General features: G+C 46.0%; 1 protein-coding gene across 1 annotated transcript in view; it reads left to right on the top strand.

Moving 5' to 3' along the window:
• LOC126475234 (acetylcholinesterase-like) overlaps window positions 1-20,091 on the top strand; it is a 140,036-nt gene that overhangs the window by 101,137 nt on the left and 18,808 nt on the right. Inside the window, 1 exon segment of the mRNA XM_050102912.1 lies at window positions 17,568-17,700. Within this exon segment, the coding sequence (XP_049958869.1) occupies window positions 17,568-17,700 (133 nt within the window).

The raw sequence follows: 20,091 nt of genomic DNA, 5'->3' as shown, positions 1-20,091 counted from the left end.
TCAATCTACCATTATTTTTTTCTGTTGTAATCTCTGTGACGAAAGTATTTGAGCGTAGCATTAAGATTTTATGTTTTGCATACTCAGGTGGGACCCAGTTTCTTAAATTTAGACACAAGCTGCACCTCTCCTCCTTATCTTAGCGTTCTGTCAGTAAGGATCGACCATATCGTGGAGTGGAATGAGGTGCATACATGACCGCCGGGTAGCATATCTGTAAAATTAGACGACTGATAGAGAGCGTGCTGTACCTGCAGTTGCAGATATGGTCACGTATCTATTGAGGTATGTTCCATAGAGACTAAGAGACCGGTAAGCGAGACCATTAAGACAAGCTGATTAATAGCACGTTGGTTCACATCTGGAACGCAGTTCAACAGAGACTCTACGTGAAATGAATTCGACAAGTCCTTGGTAGGTTTCCGGATCTGTACACACAGGTCACGCAATTCCCGTAAATTGCGAGTCGATTGTTCATGGACGCGAAGCAAGCGGCCAATAACGTCCCAGGTGTGTTCCATTGAGTCCAGTTCAGGCAGGTTTAGGGACCAAGACATCAACGTTAGCCCGCTATCGCGATCCTCGAATCACTGCAGCATGATTGTGGCCTTCCTGGAAGACATCATGGCCGTCGGGAGAGACATCAAGCATGAAGCGGTGCAGGTGGTGTAGTTCACAGCTGTCGCAGTGCCTTTGATTACTGCTACAGGGAAACACAGATAACTGTCCTCCATAGCATAAAACTACGGCCATCAGCGAGTGTTCGTGACGTAGTGCATGAGTCGTGCAGCCATTCGCCAGGAATCACGAGGAAAGTGATCCACCTCCTAGACGACACGTTTCCAATGATTAACGGCCGAGTTTCGATTACATGCTGCCCACAACAATCGTAATTGCTGATATTGTTGTGTCAACATTGGAACACGCAAGGGTCGCCTGGTGCGGAAGCCCATGTCCAACAATGCACTTGAACGGTGTGCTCTGAACTTTGACTGTACGACCTTTCCACTCTGTCGTCAGACCTGTGATAGATCGCCGCCTGTCCTGCTTTATAGAGCGGACAACCCTCCGAACTCTACGTTTTCTGATGAGCCGTAGACGCCCAGCACGTTGTCTCCTACTTTCACCGTTCTTCAGCCGCTTGCTCACGACAGCAGCACGCGAAAAACTGACCAGCTTCGCCGTCTCCTAGATGTTACATCCCAGGCGCCTGGCCATAATAATCTGCCCTTTGTCAAAGACGCTTATATCAATTGATTTCCCCAATCGCGACTATAATGATTTCTCATTCGTCTCTGCTCCGCTTATACAGGGTGAAAAGTATTTAAACCGACAAACTCTGGGAGGTTGTAGGGGACATCAAAACAAATATTTGACCCTAATGTCATTTTTTCCTATGAGGAGTATTTAAACCGGTAGAGGAAGATTTCTCTGGCGGCAAATTAACTAGACCAACAAAGACTTTTCCATTTTTTTATGACCAAGAGACAACACATTAACACAACCCAATTCCAATTACAGCAGATTTTCAAAAATTCCTCCACTGACACGTAAACAAAGGTTACACTGTCGGATCATGTTCTGTCTGACGCGAGAAAAAACCTCAGGATTATCCTGAATTGTTCCTGCTGCTGCTACTATCCGGGCAATCAGATCCTCTTCTGATGCAACAGGAGTTGCGTAAACAAGGTTGCACATCTCTCACCACACAAAAAAGTCCAGAGGGGACATATCTGGGGATCGAGCAGGCCATGGTACAGGACCACCTTTGCAAATTCACGTTTCTGGGAACCGTCGGTCCAGGAATCGATGCACACGACGACTGGAATGTGCCGGCGCCCCGTCATGCTGGAACCACACGCGTTGTCTTGTAGGGAGCGGGACGTCTTCCAGCAATTCTGGCAATGCTCTGGCGAGAAAATTGTTGTAGTGCCTGCCCTTTAATGGCCTAGGTAGCAGATACAGCCCAATTAAACAGTCCCCAACAACACCGACCCACACATTAACGAAGAACCGCACTTGATGAGCGCTAGTAACTGTGTCATGTGCGTTATCCTCACTCCAAACATGCGAATTGTGCATGTTGAAGACTCCATCACGCACGAACGTTGCTTCATCGGTAAACAACACAGAGGATGAAAATGAAGAATGCATTTCACACTGCTCCAGGTACCACTGCGAAAACTGTGTTCTGGGTGGATAATCAACTGGTTCCAGGTTGTGGACAAGCTGTAAGTGAAATGGACGTAACAACTGCTCTCGAAGGACTGTTCTTACATTTGTCTGATTCGTCCCCATGTTACGCGCAATTGCACGAGTGCTGTTTGAAGGATCCCGCTCCACATGCTGCAAGACAGCTTCCTCAAATTACAGCGTTCTTACCGTGCGACAGCGTCCTGTCCAGGTAATTTGCTAAATGACCCGGTCTCACGCAGACGTAGGTACACAGCAACAAAGGTCGTATGATGTGGAATACGATGATTAGGATGTTGTTGTTGATAAACCCGCTGTGCAGCTCGTCCGTTGTGGTGGGCTACGTAGTACGCACCAACCATATCAGTGTACTCACTCCAGGTGTATCGCTCCATTTGTAAACAAAGGTAATGCACTACTACACTGGTGGACAGCAGTTGCCTACAACTGAAGAGCGTAATACAGGTACGCCCTCTAGCAACTGATGATCGTAATACGGCCTCCTCCGGTTTAAATAATCCTAGGAAAAAATGACATTAGGGAAAAATATTTGTTTTGATGTCACCTACAACCTCCCAGAGTTTGTCGGTTTAAATACTTTATACCGACCGAGGTGGCACAGTGGTTACCACAATGGACGCGTCCGGCCATCCAGACTTACGTTTTCCGCGATTTCTCTAAATCGCTCCAATCAAATACTGGGATGGTTCCTTTGAAAGAGTATGGTCGATTTCCTTCCTCATCCTTCACACAATCTGAGCTTATGCTGCGTTCCTAATGATCTCGAAGTCGGGACGTTAAATCCAATTTCCTTCTTTCCTTCTGCTTATATAATTTCTGTACCACGTCGCTTATCTAGAGTGCCACCAGGCAGCATTTAGTCTTGCGGCGGCCAATGGTCATAATATTTTGTCTCATCAGTCTTAATTTTGCTTTGATAAAGTGCTCATTGAGGTTCGAATTTATAGGATAATTCATTCGTATGGGTTTAGTTTACGTTTAAGAGGTCTGTAAGAGAAGATATTAGGTATGTAATACAGATATGCAGGGTATTAGATAATGAAACATTACTGTTGCGAACTACATGTATTGAAAAATTGGAAACATCGATGAACAGCAAGACAGAATCTCTACAAAGAAGGATTAACTGAGAAAAAAGAAAATACTTACCATCTGCTCAGACATCAAAATTGTGGCAGGCTTGTTGCCTTGGTATCATTAAACTTACCTGTTCTTCGGGAGATGACTAGTCAGTGCTATGCAGTGAGACAAGTGCTTATAAAAGTCAATGGATTCCCATATCCGGGAAGAGGCTGCAGCGTGGTATATAGAGGCAGGTAGGGGCGAATACTGGGATGCTGCCTAGCATCTATAACCAGAGCAACCAGTGTGGCTCGCGTCAACATAGAAGTGCGATTAATCTCAGATTATCAGTATAAAGACCCGTGATGCTGTCACCAGGCGAGTGTGGACAAGATGGTGCTAGACATTCGCAGGTATACCAACACAGAGTAGCAGCGGCTAGTAAGGATCTTCACTCTTGCACGCCCTCAACATGACAGCCCTCCAATGACGTCCTTGTCTTGGATTATCGGTGATAAATTCTCCAACCAATGGGGCTCGGTAATACAAACTCGTGGCTTTCATTAGGTCTTCTAGGTTCCAACTCTGTTCATCCGTCAAACGACAAATTCCACCCCAAACACGTTGGCAACGGAAATTTCTATGTTTAGCTGCAACGTACTTCTAGGATCAATAGGCTGCGTTAGATTCTTTGTTTTCTAGTGTCGCTTTTTGTGATCTTGTTCCATCCAACCACATTCGTTCTTCAGAGACCGACGTATACAAAATTCAAGTAGACGGACAAGGGTTCAGTGTGGTATACCAAGAACACGTCTGCGGTAAACAACTGACAAACAGATATCCGGCCATTTCCAGGAAGACATCATCATGTTATGATTTCTTTTCATATGAATCGTACAATTTCTCTATAATCGTATGGAACTGTATCGTATGCAAATAAAATCATTTGTGTATCAGATCACTATACTCTTACATTTACCATCACATACTTACATTCGTATTCCGGGAGCAGAGAATTTCTTAAAGCACGAAAGTCTGCACGGACCTCTGAAAGTAGGAACTGTATCAGATCCCTTTGCAACACAACCTGTCATATATATCGGCCGTTTGATCAGAACACTGGAAGAACTGCATTGGACACCAGCAGCACGGGATTGCACAAGTAGTCGGTCGTGTAACTCTGCTTGCCTGCAGGGCACTCCTGAATTTCTGCCAGACGTAGGTACGAACAGTATTTGAAAGTCTGGTGCGGATAGGGTAAGAGATACGTCAATGAGTGGAAAGTTTCATAGTTGTGACCCAGTGGATACAAAGGGCTTGCAGACACTGTAACATTAGTAACAGTTGCCCTCTCTTCCATTCTAAATCAGTATTTGTATTAGTTTCAATAAATTGCATCCTCGCTCGAATGTGAATTCTATTTTGTTTGTTGGGAGTTTTAAGTACTCAGTAACGTTCTTGTCGATAAACTATAACAAACAATACATTGCACAACAGCACTTGTAAAATCCTAGCTGTTTTTTGTTGTACTTTCCAAATCTATAAGGTTGGACGAAAAGTTTATGTAGTTGTACCACTTGACTCTTCCATATTATTTATAAATATTAAAAACATCATCTTTTGGTAGCCAGAACATAGTTGTAATGTGTGTATTTTTCATGATTTATTTCACATGTCTATGAAATTGAAAACATTGTAATATTTTGTGAGAGAAAAGGTATAAGGATCTTTTACTTAACTTTTGTACACTGCCAAACCACCTTAAAGCGACCACCTGTGAAAACCTGAATAACCACCTTCTGCAGCGCCCATCACTGCGTGACGCGCAGGAAGAGTGGATGGGGTTCTAGAAGATATCGACAGGGATGTGGAGCCATGGCGACTCCAGTGTCATTGCCAGCTGCGCTAGGTTTATCGGTTGAGAATCTATGGCGCAAACAGCTCGGTTGAGGTGATTCTGTAGATTCTCGATTGAGTTTTTCCGGGGAGTTTGGTGGCCAAGAAAGTACGATAAACGGCCTGGTACTCTTCGAACAACGGGCATGCAATGCAAGCTGTGTGACACGTGGCATTGTCCTGCTGGTATATGCCATCGTGCAGAGGATAAATAAACTGCGTGTAGGAGTTGACACGGTCTCCGAGGACAGATGCATTCTTGTGTTGATCCACCGTGCCTTGCGGAACGTGGAGATCATCCACAGAATTCTGCAACAACCTCCAGACCATAACGCTCCCTCCTCTGACCTGCAACCTTCCGATGATTGTTGCAGGATGTCTGTTTTCAGACGTTTCACGCCACACACTCCAACGGCCATGAGTCATCTGGAAAGGCCACCTGTCACCACTCGGTGGACGTCCAATGGCACCGAGGGGTGCATGATCCAGGTGTCTGCTGCGGAGGCCGATACTTAGCAACGTTCGCAGAACGATTGGGTGCATGATCCAGGCGCCTGCAGCGAAGACCCACAAATAGCAACGTTCGCTGAAGAATCGTTGAGGAGACGCTATTGGCAGCCCTTTGGTTCATCTAGCCCGTCAGCTGCTCAACAGTTGCAAGTCTAGTAGGCCATACATATTTCCCCAGCCGTCGCTAGCTTCTGTCATTTATGGCTCGCGACGCACCACAGCTGCCTTGGAGCCGGTTTTGGATTGTGCCACTTTGCCATGCACGTTATACTTTAACGACGGCGGCATACGAACAGTTTAAAAACCTATCCGTATCGGGAATGCTTCCACTCTTAGCCCGAAAACCAGTGATCATTCCGTTTTGGACGTCAGATAAATTACCCCCTATTACGACAACAACTGCATTGTTTTTCCGCTTCCTCCTCCTACCCTTCCCCCCCCCCCACCCCCCCCACCCCCCGCTCCCCCGACAGGCTTTATATACCCTCCAATGCTAGTGCTGCCATCCGCCGTCTGTGAGTGTTAATTGCATGTTGACGTCGAACTTAGGCAGTGGTCACAGTAATATGAATGGACGGTGGAATTCTATATATGAGAGTTTAGCTAAAATCAATTTACTATTCATACAGTTGAAGCAGCAAAAACGCACTGTAGAGCAGGACAATAGAAGAGAATTGTGTTTTTGGCTGTGAATGATTTATATAAGTGTTAGGCTTGTCAAAGAGATTAACACGCTTGAAGTATGAACCAATAGCACTGTACAAAAGACCAAAACGTTGTACGAAGTGAAATGGTTCCAGGAATTTTGCCGATTATGAGAAAGAGTCCGATTTAGGAAGTTACGCCAACTATGAGAAATTGATTGAGTTATGTGGACGGCTGTCGTAAAGATGCGTTTAGGATAATACTCTTATTTTATGATTATGAAGTTATTGTTTACTCAGTGCGTCAAATATAAAACGGAATAGTGAGATTTATATGGATTGCTGTTGGAAAGTTGCATGTAACTTTATACACTATGTAATCAAAAGTATCCGGACACCCCCAAAAACATACGATTTTCATATTAGGTTCATTGTGCTGCCACCTACTGCCAGGTATCCTATACCAGCGACCTCAGTAGTCATTAGACATCGTGTGAGAGCAGAATGGGGCGCTCCGCGGGACTCACAGAATTCGAACGTGTTCAGGTGATTGGGTGTCACTTGTGTCATATATCTGTACGAGAAATTTCCACACTCTTAAACATCCCTAGGTCCGCTGTTTCCGATGTGATAGTGAAGTGAAAATGTGGAGGGACACGTACAGCATAAAGGCGTAAAAGCTTACAGGCCGTCTGTTGACTGACAGAGACCGCCGGCAGTTGAAGAGGGTCGTAATGTGCAATAGGCAGACATCTATCCAGACCATCACACAGGAATTCCAAACTGCATCAGGACCCACTGCAAGTACTATGACAGTTAGGCGGGAGGTGAGAAGACTTGGATTTCATGGTCGAGCGGCTGCTCACAAGCCACACACCACGTCGGTAAATGCCAAACGACGCCTTGTTTGTGTAAGGAGCGTAAACACTGAACGATTTAACAGTGGAAAAACGTTGTTTGGAGTGACGAATCACGGTACACAATGTGTCGATCCGATGGCAGGGTATGGGTCTGGCGAAAGCCCAGAGAACGTCATCTACCAGCGTGTGTAGTGGACCCCTTGTTGTTTTGCGTGGCACTATCACAGCACAGGCCTACATTGATCTTTTAAGCACCTTCTTGCTTCACACTGTTGAAGAGCAATTCGGCGATGGTGGTTGCAGCTTTCAACACAATCGAACACCTGTTCATAATGCACGGCCTGTGGCGGAGTGGTTACACGACAATAACATCCATGTAATGGACTGGCCTGCATAGAGTCCTGACCTGAATCCTATAGAACACTTTTGGGATGTTTTGGAACACCGACTTCGATCCAGACCTCACCCACCGATATCAATACGTCTCCTCAGTGCAGCAGTCCTTGAAGAATTGGCTGCCATTCCCAAAGAAACCTTCCATCGCCTGATTAAAAGTATACCTGCGAAAGTGGAAGCTGTCATCAAGGCTAAGGGAGGGCTAACATCATACTGAATTCCAGCATTACCGATGGAGTGCGCCACGAAGTGATTTTCAGCCCGGTGTTCGGATACTTCTGATCACATAGTGTACTTCTTCCCTCTTCTGTTAGAGTTAATATTTTATTCAGTGCGTAATACGTGAAGTTTTGTACTTACGTCAGTGCGTCTTACCGTATATTAAAGCACAATGTTTCACATTCGAAATCTCCCCTTCCAGTAAACATTTCATTTATGAAATAAATTGTACGAAAAATGAGCCTGTGTCTGACGAAGTTAATTCAACTTTATTATAGCGCGAATTTCCAGCAATGATGCAGTTTTGTTTTCGTGGTTCTGTATCCATAGCTTCTGTTGCATTTCTACCTCATTGTGCTCAAAAGTCATTTAGTGTTGGTTGAAAAGAAAAAAACCTATTTTTTGTAATTAGTGCTGCGACAAATGTCTCTGAAACAAAAGGTAAAGATTTCCTATTACTGTAGTGATGCTCTTCAGGAAAGACTGAAAAAGTGTTTCATTCCTTTTTTTCAGCTGCGAAATTCTAAAAGTAACGAGCCGTCTGCAGTCTACCAAAAAGTTGTAATTGAAAAGTTTTGACGTAATTGTCTTTACTAATAAGGGCGTACAGTACTTTGGTAAAATCAGTAACGGTAAATACAAACAGTAGTTTTTACAAGGCACATTTCTTTTCTTTTCAAATAACAGTAAAGCGTGACTGCTGCCACGACCGTATATTTCAATGAAGAAATTTTTGTACCCAATTGCTTGCTACATTGTTTTTATGTTATTTTTTGTGCATTCTTTTGTCTGTAAATGAGTAAGTAAGTTGTCATTGCTAGACAGTCTCTTTTCATTGTAAATTCACTCTTAGCTAAGAAAAACAGTTTTCTGAGACCTTTACACGAAAACCATGACGCGATTTTACAAGACTGTCAAGCTATCCAACCACATTTACAATGAAACTTCCTGGCAGATTAAACTGGATGGCTGACCAAGACTCGAGCTCGGGACTTTTGCCTTTCGTGGGGAACTGTTCAACCGACTGAGCTACCCAAGTGCGACTCAGGATCCTTCCACACAGCTTCAATTCCCCTAGTACCTCGTCTCCTACCTTCCAAACTTCACAAAAGCTCTTCTGCGAACCAGAGCTTCCGTGAAGTTTGGAAGGAAGGTGTAATGTACCGACGGTAGCAGACCCAGGATGGGAAAGGGGTAGGCACATTTATTTGGTCCAAGCCTTATTGACACAAATTTATTATTTAACAATAATACATCTAAGTTAATGCAATTAACAGTTTAAAGGAAATTTTAGCTCCCGCAGCTCGTGGTCGTGCGGTAGCGTTCTCGGGTTCGATTCCCGGCGGGGTTAGGGATTTTCTCTGCCTCGTGATGACTGGGTGTTATGTGATGTTCTTAGGTTAGTTAGGTTTAAGTAGTTTTAAGTTGTAGGGGACTGATGACTATAGATGTTAAGTCCCATAGTGCTCAGAGTCATTTGAACCATTTTTTTTTTAATTTTAGCAATAGAAAAATTTTTCTTGTAACATTCTCCAGAAGAACATGCAGCCCCACTCTGAAACATTACATAAAGGTACTGTTAGTAAAATAATGATCTTCCAACATGCTATAAAACAACTTTATAATAAAAGATGACTGCCCTTTTTTCCCATTCAAATTTCTGCATAACAGTTTTTGTACTAAGAAACTACAGTTGCTGCCTCTTACTTGCTACAGACAGACAAACACCTCAGTCAATAAATGATTGATTAACGAGGTGGCAATTCAGAGCTAGCAACTTCGTGTAACAACTGATTCTCAAATGCTGCCACGAAAAACATTCTACAAAACAGAATAACACCAATTAAAGTTCCACTCACTACAAAATCCAACAAATCACGCAATATAAATAATGGTCACTTCGTAACAATGGAACTGAAAAAGATTACACACTCAAGTGTGCTTCTCACTCACAACTGTCCTTTTAAGTGCCTGCACAACACAGCTCAAAATCTGTATCCCAAGCAGTATTAGTAGAATTAGGGAATTTGCAATATAAACGCACCAAGTTTAACAAGATGTAATGTAATAATAATTAGGACAGAACTTTCATAAAATGATCGATGATAGTGGATATCGTGCCATACACTATGAAACAAATTAAGAATTATTCACAGTAGACACCTGGCACGAGATGATATTCTGAATTATTCCAAATCACAAAATGTTGGCTACAAGTACCAACCCCATAATAAGTAATGACCATGAAATATAATAAAAGTATATGAAAATTTCGGCCTTAGCCAGGTGACGAGAACCATACCAATGCAGTTTCCTGTTACACTCGAGTGCTAGGCCCAACAAGCAACAGCTGGTCATGGAGAACCACCCTAAGCAAGCGAGCATTCCGTCCTCTCCACATGCTCGCAAACAGCCATCTTATCGCAGTCCTTAACGGCTGGCACCAGTTAACTCCCAGCCACTTCCGTCCTGTCGCCATACGACAACCTGCAGACCGATCGACCAACGGCCTTCCGTCTGCGTCGACCACGGCCCCGGCGCGTACTTACACCGTGCGGACCTGGCTGCTGCTGACTGCCAACTCGTCCAACCGCGGAGTAACGACGAACCCGGCTCAGTGCACAACCCAACAGCGACTGAGCCTTAGAGCAGACCGACTAACATGCGAGTGTCTGCCTTCTGACTGACTCTGTCACCTCACTACACCGACTCCCAGACTGAGCGACTAACCGACTGAACAGACTCGCCGAGACTGACCGACTCGTCCTTTCGCCATCTCCCGACCGAGCCGTCCTCCAAAACTGTTGCTTCGCGCACCAGCGCCAACAGCGCTCAGCGATCACGCCCCCTATCGCTGTGGCGAAAACAAGTGAATAATCTCGCGGATAAATCAAATGAGCTGAGCCGTGACACGGCTCAGAAGGAGACGAGGTACTGGCGGAATCGAAGCTGTGAGGACATGTCGCGCGCGCCGACACGTCCGCGCAGCTGCGATACAAGCCACCAGCGAGAACCGCCGGGGCGACCGTGCAGCAGACGGCGTCGCGGCGCGAGTACCGGGTGGCGGCGCACCCACAACGCGCACAGTGCTCAATCGGACCAGCTCACTGCAGGCGCCCATAGAGTAGTGCTTGTGTAGCTCAATCGGACAGTCGGCTCTCAGCCGCGTTGAGAAGCGGACGTGTGCGGGGCTCTTTGCGGCGCTCCGAGTGCGGGCCGTTGTTTACTCGCTCTGGCAGCGGTATTGCAGTGTAAACAGATCACCTCTAACGACGATGGCGCTTTCTTATAGAAAGGCCACGATTAAGGTAACTTTTCACGACCTAAGGCATACGAAGTAGAGCGTTTCCTGAGTGAAGTCATTCATGTCTATCCACAGGAACTTATTGGTATACATTTTCGATCGTCTCCAGCACAGTTCACCTGAAACTTGTCGATGAAGCAGCGTCCGAACGACTTCTTCGCCGTTCCACCAATGGATATCATTTCCACCACTCGGATGGCAACGTGGGTGTAGTGACTGTCGACCATGCAGAATTCGGAGTTCGGAACATACGAATCTACGAGCTGCCGTTTGAAGTTCCAGCCACGCCTGTCGTGAACGCGCTGCGCCCTTATGGGGAAGTATTAAGTTCAAATGGTTCAAATGGCTCTGAGCACTATGGTACTTAACTTCTGAGCTCATCAGTCCCCTAGAACTTAGAACTACTTAAACCTACCTAACCTAAGGACATCACACACATCCATGCCCGAGGCAGGATTCAAACCTGCGACCGTAGCGGCCGCGCGGTTCTAGATTGTAGCGCCTAGAACCGCTCGGCCACTCCGGCCGGCCAAGTATTAAGTCATGTAGAAGAAAAGTGGCATACGTTCGAAACGTTTCATGAACTGAATGGAGCGCATCAGGTGCGAATCGAACTGCTTAAACACATCCCATCGTACGTGACCGTTGGTGGCTGTCGAGCGATCGTCATTTATGACGGTCAACAGGGTTCTTGTACAGGGTGGTGGCAGGAAGGGCATATACGCTCTGTAGCCTGCAGATACCAATTGCAGACACGAATCCGCCATTGCAACTGACAACGCTGCCTGTTACATACGTTGAGGCAGTGAGGAACATGTCGGACGTGGACATTGTTCCATTCCAGTTGCCGACCTCCGCGGGCCCGGTTTCCGCTCCCACGACGACGCAGCCTTCATCGGTACCGTCGCCGTGCTCGACAGCAGCGGCCATCTCTGCACCCCAGCCGTGTGAGGAAGGAGATCATCAGCAAATCGATTCGAGTTCTGACACGGAGATTTGGGAGGTGCCTACTGTTTGCCGTGATCCACAGGACGTGGACACGCATTCCCGCAAGCAGAGGTCGCCCAAGCGACGAAAGAAGAGGAGGCTGTCTGCTTGAAATGATTCGCGAGATGGTGACACGTTGCAGGAGGATGAGGAAAATCCATCTGCGGCCAAGGCTGTCGACCTCACACCAACGGTTCCTGGTTCGCTGCTGGCAACGTCCGCCCAAGGACAAAGCCAAGTTGACGATGCTCATCTCACCGACGAGCCCCCTGGCGATTTTGCGGCTAAGACATCGGATTAACGTCTTGCGTCACCTCACGTACCACACCTCCAGCTTGGTGATTGGGCGTCTGAGATGGAAATGGAAAGAATGATATCAGACTCGAGCGACAACCAGATGCCCGTGGCGGCGGATTGTCGGACGGACATCTTGTCTCAGCCGATCAATATACATACGGTGCACGTGACAGGGATGGTCGGACGGACGACAAGGAACATACTGGCTTAAACGACTGCAGGATACGTCATCGTACTATCCAGTGACCCAGGTGTATCAGATATGTACAGTCAATGTCAACGGTATTAGTCCCACGATCAAAACTCAGTTAAAGGACATGATTCGAGCGGCGGACAATGATAACGTGTTTCTTCAAGGGGTACGGCCTGATCTACTCCTCCGATACGCGTCTTACGTCAACCCATCATCTGAGGGTGGTGGTGGTACGGCCATACTACTACACGATGGCATCGAACCAACGGATATTCAGTTTCTGATATCAGTGAGGGACATTGCGCTCACCATCGGCGCAGTCCGCCTTGTGAATCTGTATGACCCGTCTGGTACTGCGAAGCGTCGAGAGCGAACAATCTGTTATTCCACTGAGGTAGCTCCATTGTTTCAAGGCGCTATAGAGCAACTGGTGGTGGGTGGGGACTTTTAACAGCGTCTTGCGCCCTGAGGATCAGATCCCTCACCACGTTCCATGTCTAGCCCTTCATGCTATGGTCAGAGATCTCGCTTTGCAAGATACATGGATGCTAATCCACGCTGACCGACGCGGATATACACGCTTCACCAGTCCAGCAGGTTGGACAGTATTTATATCTCCCGAGGTTTTCGGGCAGGAACTGCCGGTGGTGACCTGTGGCCCACTGCATTCACTGACCATCAGGCCTCCATCTGCGCCATGACTCTGCCACAACAGACAAGCCATAGTAGAGGACCTTGGACTCTTAACGTTAACATTCTCCGGGAAGAGGCTTGCCATGTAGCCGTCACTGATACCTGGCACAAATGGGAGCGACAGCGTCATACATATGATTCCACAACACGATGGTGGACATACTGAACCAAACCAGCTTTTTGCTGCACGCTCATGGCGTATGGTCGAGACAAGGTGCTTTGGCTCCGATCCAGCTCTGAGTTTTACTACTCAGTCTTCCAGGAACTAGCGTCGGAACAAACTTCCCCAGAGCGCCAAATGGCCATCCACCGGACACAGGCACAGCTTCTGCTAATCACGACTGACAGATTGGATGGCATGCAGGTTCGATCGAGATTGCAAAATTCCATCCCACAGGAACGTGCCTCTCTTTATCACATCCTCAGAGAATGGAGACACCGTAAAAGACGACTCATCATGGCAGTTATTTCTGCGGACGGTCAACGCACACAGACATACAACACCATCTCCAGTGCCCCCACTGATTACTACCGCACTCTCTATCTACCAGATCAACAGCATGACAATGACATTGAGGACGTCGTGCACGACCTGCCACCTTCGGGTAGGGCGCAAGGCGACGCCACATTCTAGGAGACCACCACGTGGGAAGAAATGCACATGGCCCTCTCGCGGAGCGCGAGAAACAAATCACCTGGACCTGACGGTCCTCCACTTGAATCTTATAGCTCCTTTTCTGACTTGATGGGGAAGTTTTTCGGCAGATGTGCTATGAACTCCTGGATCCGGACTTCCGCATACCCCCCGCCCCCGAATTTTTGGAGCGCATGATCATCCCTGTGCCAAAACCAAAGGGGCGGGGGGGTGCAGACCGCAAGACTTCCGGCCGTTGACAAGCTTTTCGCTCGCATTCTTCGTGCTCGTCTCCTCGTTATTGTCAAAGATGCCATTCATGCCGACAAAACATGTCTGGGAGGTGGCAGTAACATATACACGGCGTAAAGCTCTTATAGAAATGTGGTGGCGCTCATGTCGGTATGCCACTTAGAAGGTGCCCTCGTGGTGGTTGACCTAGACCACGCATGTGACCGAGTTGAGCATTATTTCCTTTAGGCTGTTTTAGAGAACATGGGACTGACCTCAATATCGGCAGGTGTGGTTCTCCGTCTCATCCACGGAGCCCCTTCCACACTTCTGGTCAATGGCTACCACTCGCCACTATTCACTGTTCAGCACTAAGTGCGACAAGGATGTCCCCTGTCAGCTTTTCTCTTCGCCGTCGCCCTCGAGCCTGCACTTCATGGTCTACGACAGCGTTTGGAGGGCATTCGCCTCCACCACGTGCGCTTCAAATGTTGTGCCTACGCGGACGATGTAGCATTTTTGGCGAGGTCGGCAGATGATGCATGTAGGGTGATCACGTGGCTTCAGCAATACGGAGAGGTGGCCGGGAGCCGTATCAACCTGCGAAAGTCGCACTACATAGATATGGGCAGAGGATTGCATTTGAGTACGCTAGTGCCCATTACCAAAGTCCCGGCGATGAAGTGTTTGGGGGTGACCTTCCATGGGAACGTGCATCGTACAGTAGCAGCTACGTTTCGCAGACTATTTAATGTGATCCGCACGCAAATTCGTCTCCATAACTTTCCAACTCATGACTTGATCATGCGTGTACATTTTGTCAACGTCTAACCCGCTCCGAAACTTAATCATTACACGCACGTTCTCCTGATGGCCGCTACGGTAGCTGCCAAGTTCCAGTCGAATGGTTCAAATGGCTCTAAGTACTATGGGACTTAACATCTGAGGTCATCAGTCCCCTATACTTAGAATTACTTAAACCTAACTAACCTAAGGACATAACACACATCCATTCCCGAGATAGGATGCGAACCTGCGACCGTAGCAGCCACGCGGTTCCGGACTGAAGCGCCTAGAACCGCTTGACAACAGCGGCCGGCAGTTCCAGTCGCCTTCGGTCATTTCATCAGCGAGGGTAGGGTGTTCAAGAACCGTTACGAGACGCTAACGTTGCCCACACATGCAGGCGGCACTGGAATGATAAACGTGCACAACAGGGCGCTCGCTCTCTTCCTGCGGACGATGCATCGCCTACGTACTTCGGACAAGGACACCCTCCCTCATACACTGATTCAGAAGCTGGTGCCTCAATCCCTCCGTCCGCCGATTCCTGTTGGACGTATCACGCCGACCGCGCGGGATCCTAGAACCAAGGACTTCTACCGCTACTTTCAACGGACGCTGCCTGCTAATGTGGTTGAACGCCGACATCCGGCAGTTTGATGGAGGCGGGTGTGTTTCTTTCCCATAATGGTCATGGCGCTGTGGTATATGACAACGACTGAAAAATTCCCCGCCCGATTACGTTTACACATGGTACGGCTTGCCGAGGATCCTCTCTGCCCTAGATACGCCGCTGTCGACACCGATATGCACCGTTTCACTTGTGGCACGACTACCGACTGCTGGCTCCTCACACGGCGCTTGTTGGCATTGTTGCTGCGACGGACGCCTCAGTCCGTAGAGCCCACCGAGCTGATCCATCCCGACATCACTTACTCCCCTGCTACTCGTCATAACACCACGGTGTGGGTTAAGGGTATGGCATTATCATCCTTTTTTACGAGAGCGTTGCAGGGTTGTTAGATTACTGGCATTATTTTACGAGTAACTACACGATTTTACGGCGCAAAGCGTCGTATGATACGCTGTTGGCGAATTACATGGGGTAGTTGTGTAGGCGGCCTCCAGACCATTGGGTATGAGAAGAGACTGAGATATCGAACATAAAGGACTGATGAGAGACATCGACGGTAATTATAGGGTGTTTCACCTCGTTGAAAGAGAAGACGACCAGGACATCCCGCCGTCTGTCTGCTGTGGACACCCCCGAGAAAAAATGTAGAACAGAAAAGAATTACAAATGAAAACATAAGAACAAATGTACAACAAATAAAGTGTAATAAAGTATAGTACCCCTTCCTTTAACCTTTTCTTTTTTTTAATAAAATGTTCAGAGGCATATTTAATTTTTGTTTGTGGGTGGAGCCTGAAGTGGTGGCGCATGGCCGTCCTAGTTAGCCTTAGAGTCAAAATGGCGGTGGCACAAGCTCTGTTTTTGTTTTTAGGTTAGGTGGGTTTTTGAGGGTTGAATGGGTGATAGGGGCCAACGTCTCAAGTGGAAGAGGTCTAAACACTATTATTTTTTTAAAAAAAAGAACAAAAAAACAAAAAATTAAAAAGGGGGGGGGGGTAGTCCAAAAGAAAAAATCGGTAGAGCACTTGCTAGCAAAAGGCAAAGGTCCCGAGTTCGAGTCTCGGTGCCGCACACATTTTTAACCTGGTAGGAAGTTTCGTATCAGCGCACACTCCGCTGCAGAGTGAAAATTTCATTCTAGAAACTTTTTCAATGCTTGCAGTTCAATTAAATTTACTAATTTGGAAAACTACAGAGTCTTACACAACGAAACCTTTTTATCTGCATATCTGAATTTGATTTTATTTTACATCTTCGATGTTCTGTGTTTAAGAATAAATTCAAAGTTTTCTTTCAAAATTTCAGGTGGTAATAACTAATAGAAGAATTGAAAACAGTTTTGCTTTCAGTAAGCCTGGTTTACCACAGCTTATATTACGTTGTTCTGTAGTGTTTAATTTAGACAGTGTAAAAGTTCTGTCAGTGTTACACAAGTTCTCTTAATTTTATACATTCACCTTTTGGCCTATATGTGAAGAAGGTAGTGACATCTAACGATGTTAACACACAATATGTTGGAACATCGCCCTTGTACTACTTAGGTGGACCCTAAAATCTAGAGGCAATAGGATTCAACTTGATTTATGGAAATATGATGTAACAAGGTATTTGTGATCTAGGATTAACTTTATGTTTAAAAGTGCAGATATGCTCTTGTTTATATTTTTCGAATCCACGACGGATGTAAATATATTAACTTTTATATGCACTTTGCTTGTTTTGCGTCAGTCAACTGCTATCGCCTAACGATGACCTAAGAAAGTGAATCAGTCCCTGAATACATTAAACTCTTTCAAGTTTAGGCAAAACTTATTTATATTGGTCACCCCTCCCAAAATTATGTTAATTACGTCTGTTTGGTCTGATAAATATACCCCAGTAATTAAAATAGATGAAAAGAATGTTGCACAAAACATGTTTTAGATAGGCACCGTAATTTAGAGCAACACTTACCCTCCATTCTGGAATTAATTGAGAAGGTTAGAAACTAGCAGTTTCCAATTTTTTCAGGCGTGAAACATTCCGGTGAGCTGCCGTTCCTCTTCCTCAGGGAGGACACTGAGTACAGCTTTGATCCAGTGTCAGAGGAGGAGCAAGTGCGTCGAAGGGTACTTCGACATTGGACCAATTTCGCTAAGTATGGGTATGTTGTTTGTATCAGATTGTACAGTCTTTGTCTTACCATAAAGAAATAACATACACTAAGCTTCCTTGAATAACATCCATGTGATATGAAGTGATACGGAAAGTTCACGCGTGGTTTTAAAACTTGTAGGATAACTTGCTAATTCTTTTCCATGTCGCTCAATATCTTAGAAACTTTTCGAATTACGCAAGCTAATCAAGTTGTTTTATTTGAAGCTTTTAAATTCATTTTTTATAGCTCTCCAATCACTTTCTGGAAAAGGAACTGATAATGGAGGACGAAAATATTGACAAACTGGAACACTGAGATGTGCGTGAATAGCTTAACTGATGAGGGTTTTCCCCACTAATGTCAACAGTTAGACAGGAGTGCGATTCAGCACAGTGTTACAGTCTGTCAGAAAATTATGATAATCATTTCACCGGACGTTATTATATGATTAACAAAAACTCGGAACAACAGAGCTACTTGCCGATGTCCCTCTTCAAAGTTTACAGAGCGAGAAGGTGTACGCCAGTGTTAGGAAAGCAGGCTCCTGATCAGTCATTATGCAGGTGGTCAGGACACAGGACCCTGAGAGGCCTTTCAGATTCAGAGTTCCTGTGATTTTCCTAATTTTCATGAAGCGACTTTCACGATGGTTCCTCAGCCAAGGACATAATACTTATAATAGCAGGCTCTTATTTGTCTCGTTTGATTTGTACAGAACGACAAGCATGCCAATGTTACCTAATGTTTTCATACTTGGTATTGCTGTCTCGCCTGCAGTGGCTCAAGCTAAGACATACGAGCTATATTAAATGAAATTTAAATCAGGTACAGATGCTGGCTATATCAATCAAACAGTAGCTCTCTGTTAACAAAATACTAGCCTAAGGCGGCAGGATGTTAAGATTTGCTGCCTCCAATAGCTACATTATGATGCCCTACATGTCATATTGCAACCGACATCGCCTTTACAAGTATGGTAATGTCTGCAGTCTCTAAACCATACATGTTAAGGTCGCTCCACGAACGTGTAGTATTCTCAGCATATTTCCCTGATTTTTGCCTTGTTGACTGTAGACCCCTGATCACCATTACCTGTAACTATTTAACTAACAGAGTGAAATGAACCTACAATAAGCAGCATCAACCACAGTGAATGCAACAATGTTCTGGCTGTCGTTTCCATATCTCAAGTTTCAAATGTTATTAATTCATTTCACATTTAAAGACAGATGCGGATAGTCTGCCGGTTTCATGATCGAGCGTGTTGTACGTAATTCACTCAGGATATTAAAATTCGCACCGACTAGAATGTTACTCAATCCTTGCTTACTTTCACCAGAAAGTAAATCACTTTCAAAGCTAACACGATTTTGACTGCTCATAAGAAGCGAGTGAAGACACTCAGAGCAACCCAGAATTAACGACGAAATACAAGGGTACAGCTGAAGTCGCTCTTTTCTCTTCTTGAGAACACACTCTCAGGGAGTATGTAAATGATTAGAGTTGCAGTCCTCTGTGCAAGCAGAGTACCAAACAGAGTGCATCACTGTTGTTCAAGTTTAGAGTTTTTACCAGGCCTGATAGGGTATATTGGAGAGGGGGGAGGAGGGGAGCGTGAACAGTGTTAGATGTAGAGTGAACATGCAAAGGAGACAAAGATGGCGCGTACTCGTATGAGACAGCGTTATCAGCACGTGATAGAATATGGAGCCTCACTGTGGGTCTCCACTTGGCCAGCCGGTCGAGTCGTTCAGTATCCAGATTTGTGGTGCATTCGGATATGACAATGGCTTGATGTTGACTTTATGACAACGTGAGGGATGGCACATTCGTCAAGGTATTGGTCGACGACGTCTGGTCACCACAAAGGAGGATAGCCGTCTTATGCACCAAACTTGTCATTGTCCCTTCGCATCTGCTCCCTCTATCCGAGAACAATAAATGGACTCCCTGTCACATTCTGTGTCGTCCAGAAGCACTGGTCGGAGACAGCAACAGCCGGGCCTTAGGTAGGTGGCTGATAATATCAGAAAACAAACGACGCTGTTTGGCGCTGAAGTCGCTCTTTGCTCTTTTTGAGAACTGCCGTATAGGAAACTTATTGCCACAGAACGGTGACGGCCTGGTGGGATATAATGAGATATCCGAACACATGGTCCACTGAATAGAGGGACTGGCCGTCGCTACTGGTTCCTGGACACCGGAGGCTGTGACGGTACGTTCAACTCCGGAAGGCTTTAACGGCACTGGGGCTAGGCGCATGAATAGTTCGGGCCGAAAGTGTAATGCGTGATATGGATGAAATGCCCTTTGTGTACAGTAGGGGCACTATGCCTTGTAAACGCTCTAATTTTTTTTGTCAGTGCAAATCAACTGAATTAGTAAGATATATAGTTG

The sequence above is a fragment of the Schistocerca serialis genome, chromosome 4, assembly GCF_023864345.2.
Source record: "Schistocerca serialis cubense isolate TAMUIC-IGC-003099 chromosome 4, iqSchSeri2.2, whole genome shotgun sequence".
NCBI classification, from domain to species: Eukaryota; Metazoa; Arthropoda; class Insecta; order Orthoptera; family Acrididae; genus Schistocerca; species Schistocerca serialis.
The sequence above is the reverse complement of the archived record's forward strand: the minus strand, read 5'-3'. Positions and strand labels throughout refer to the sequence as shown.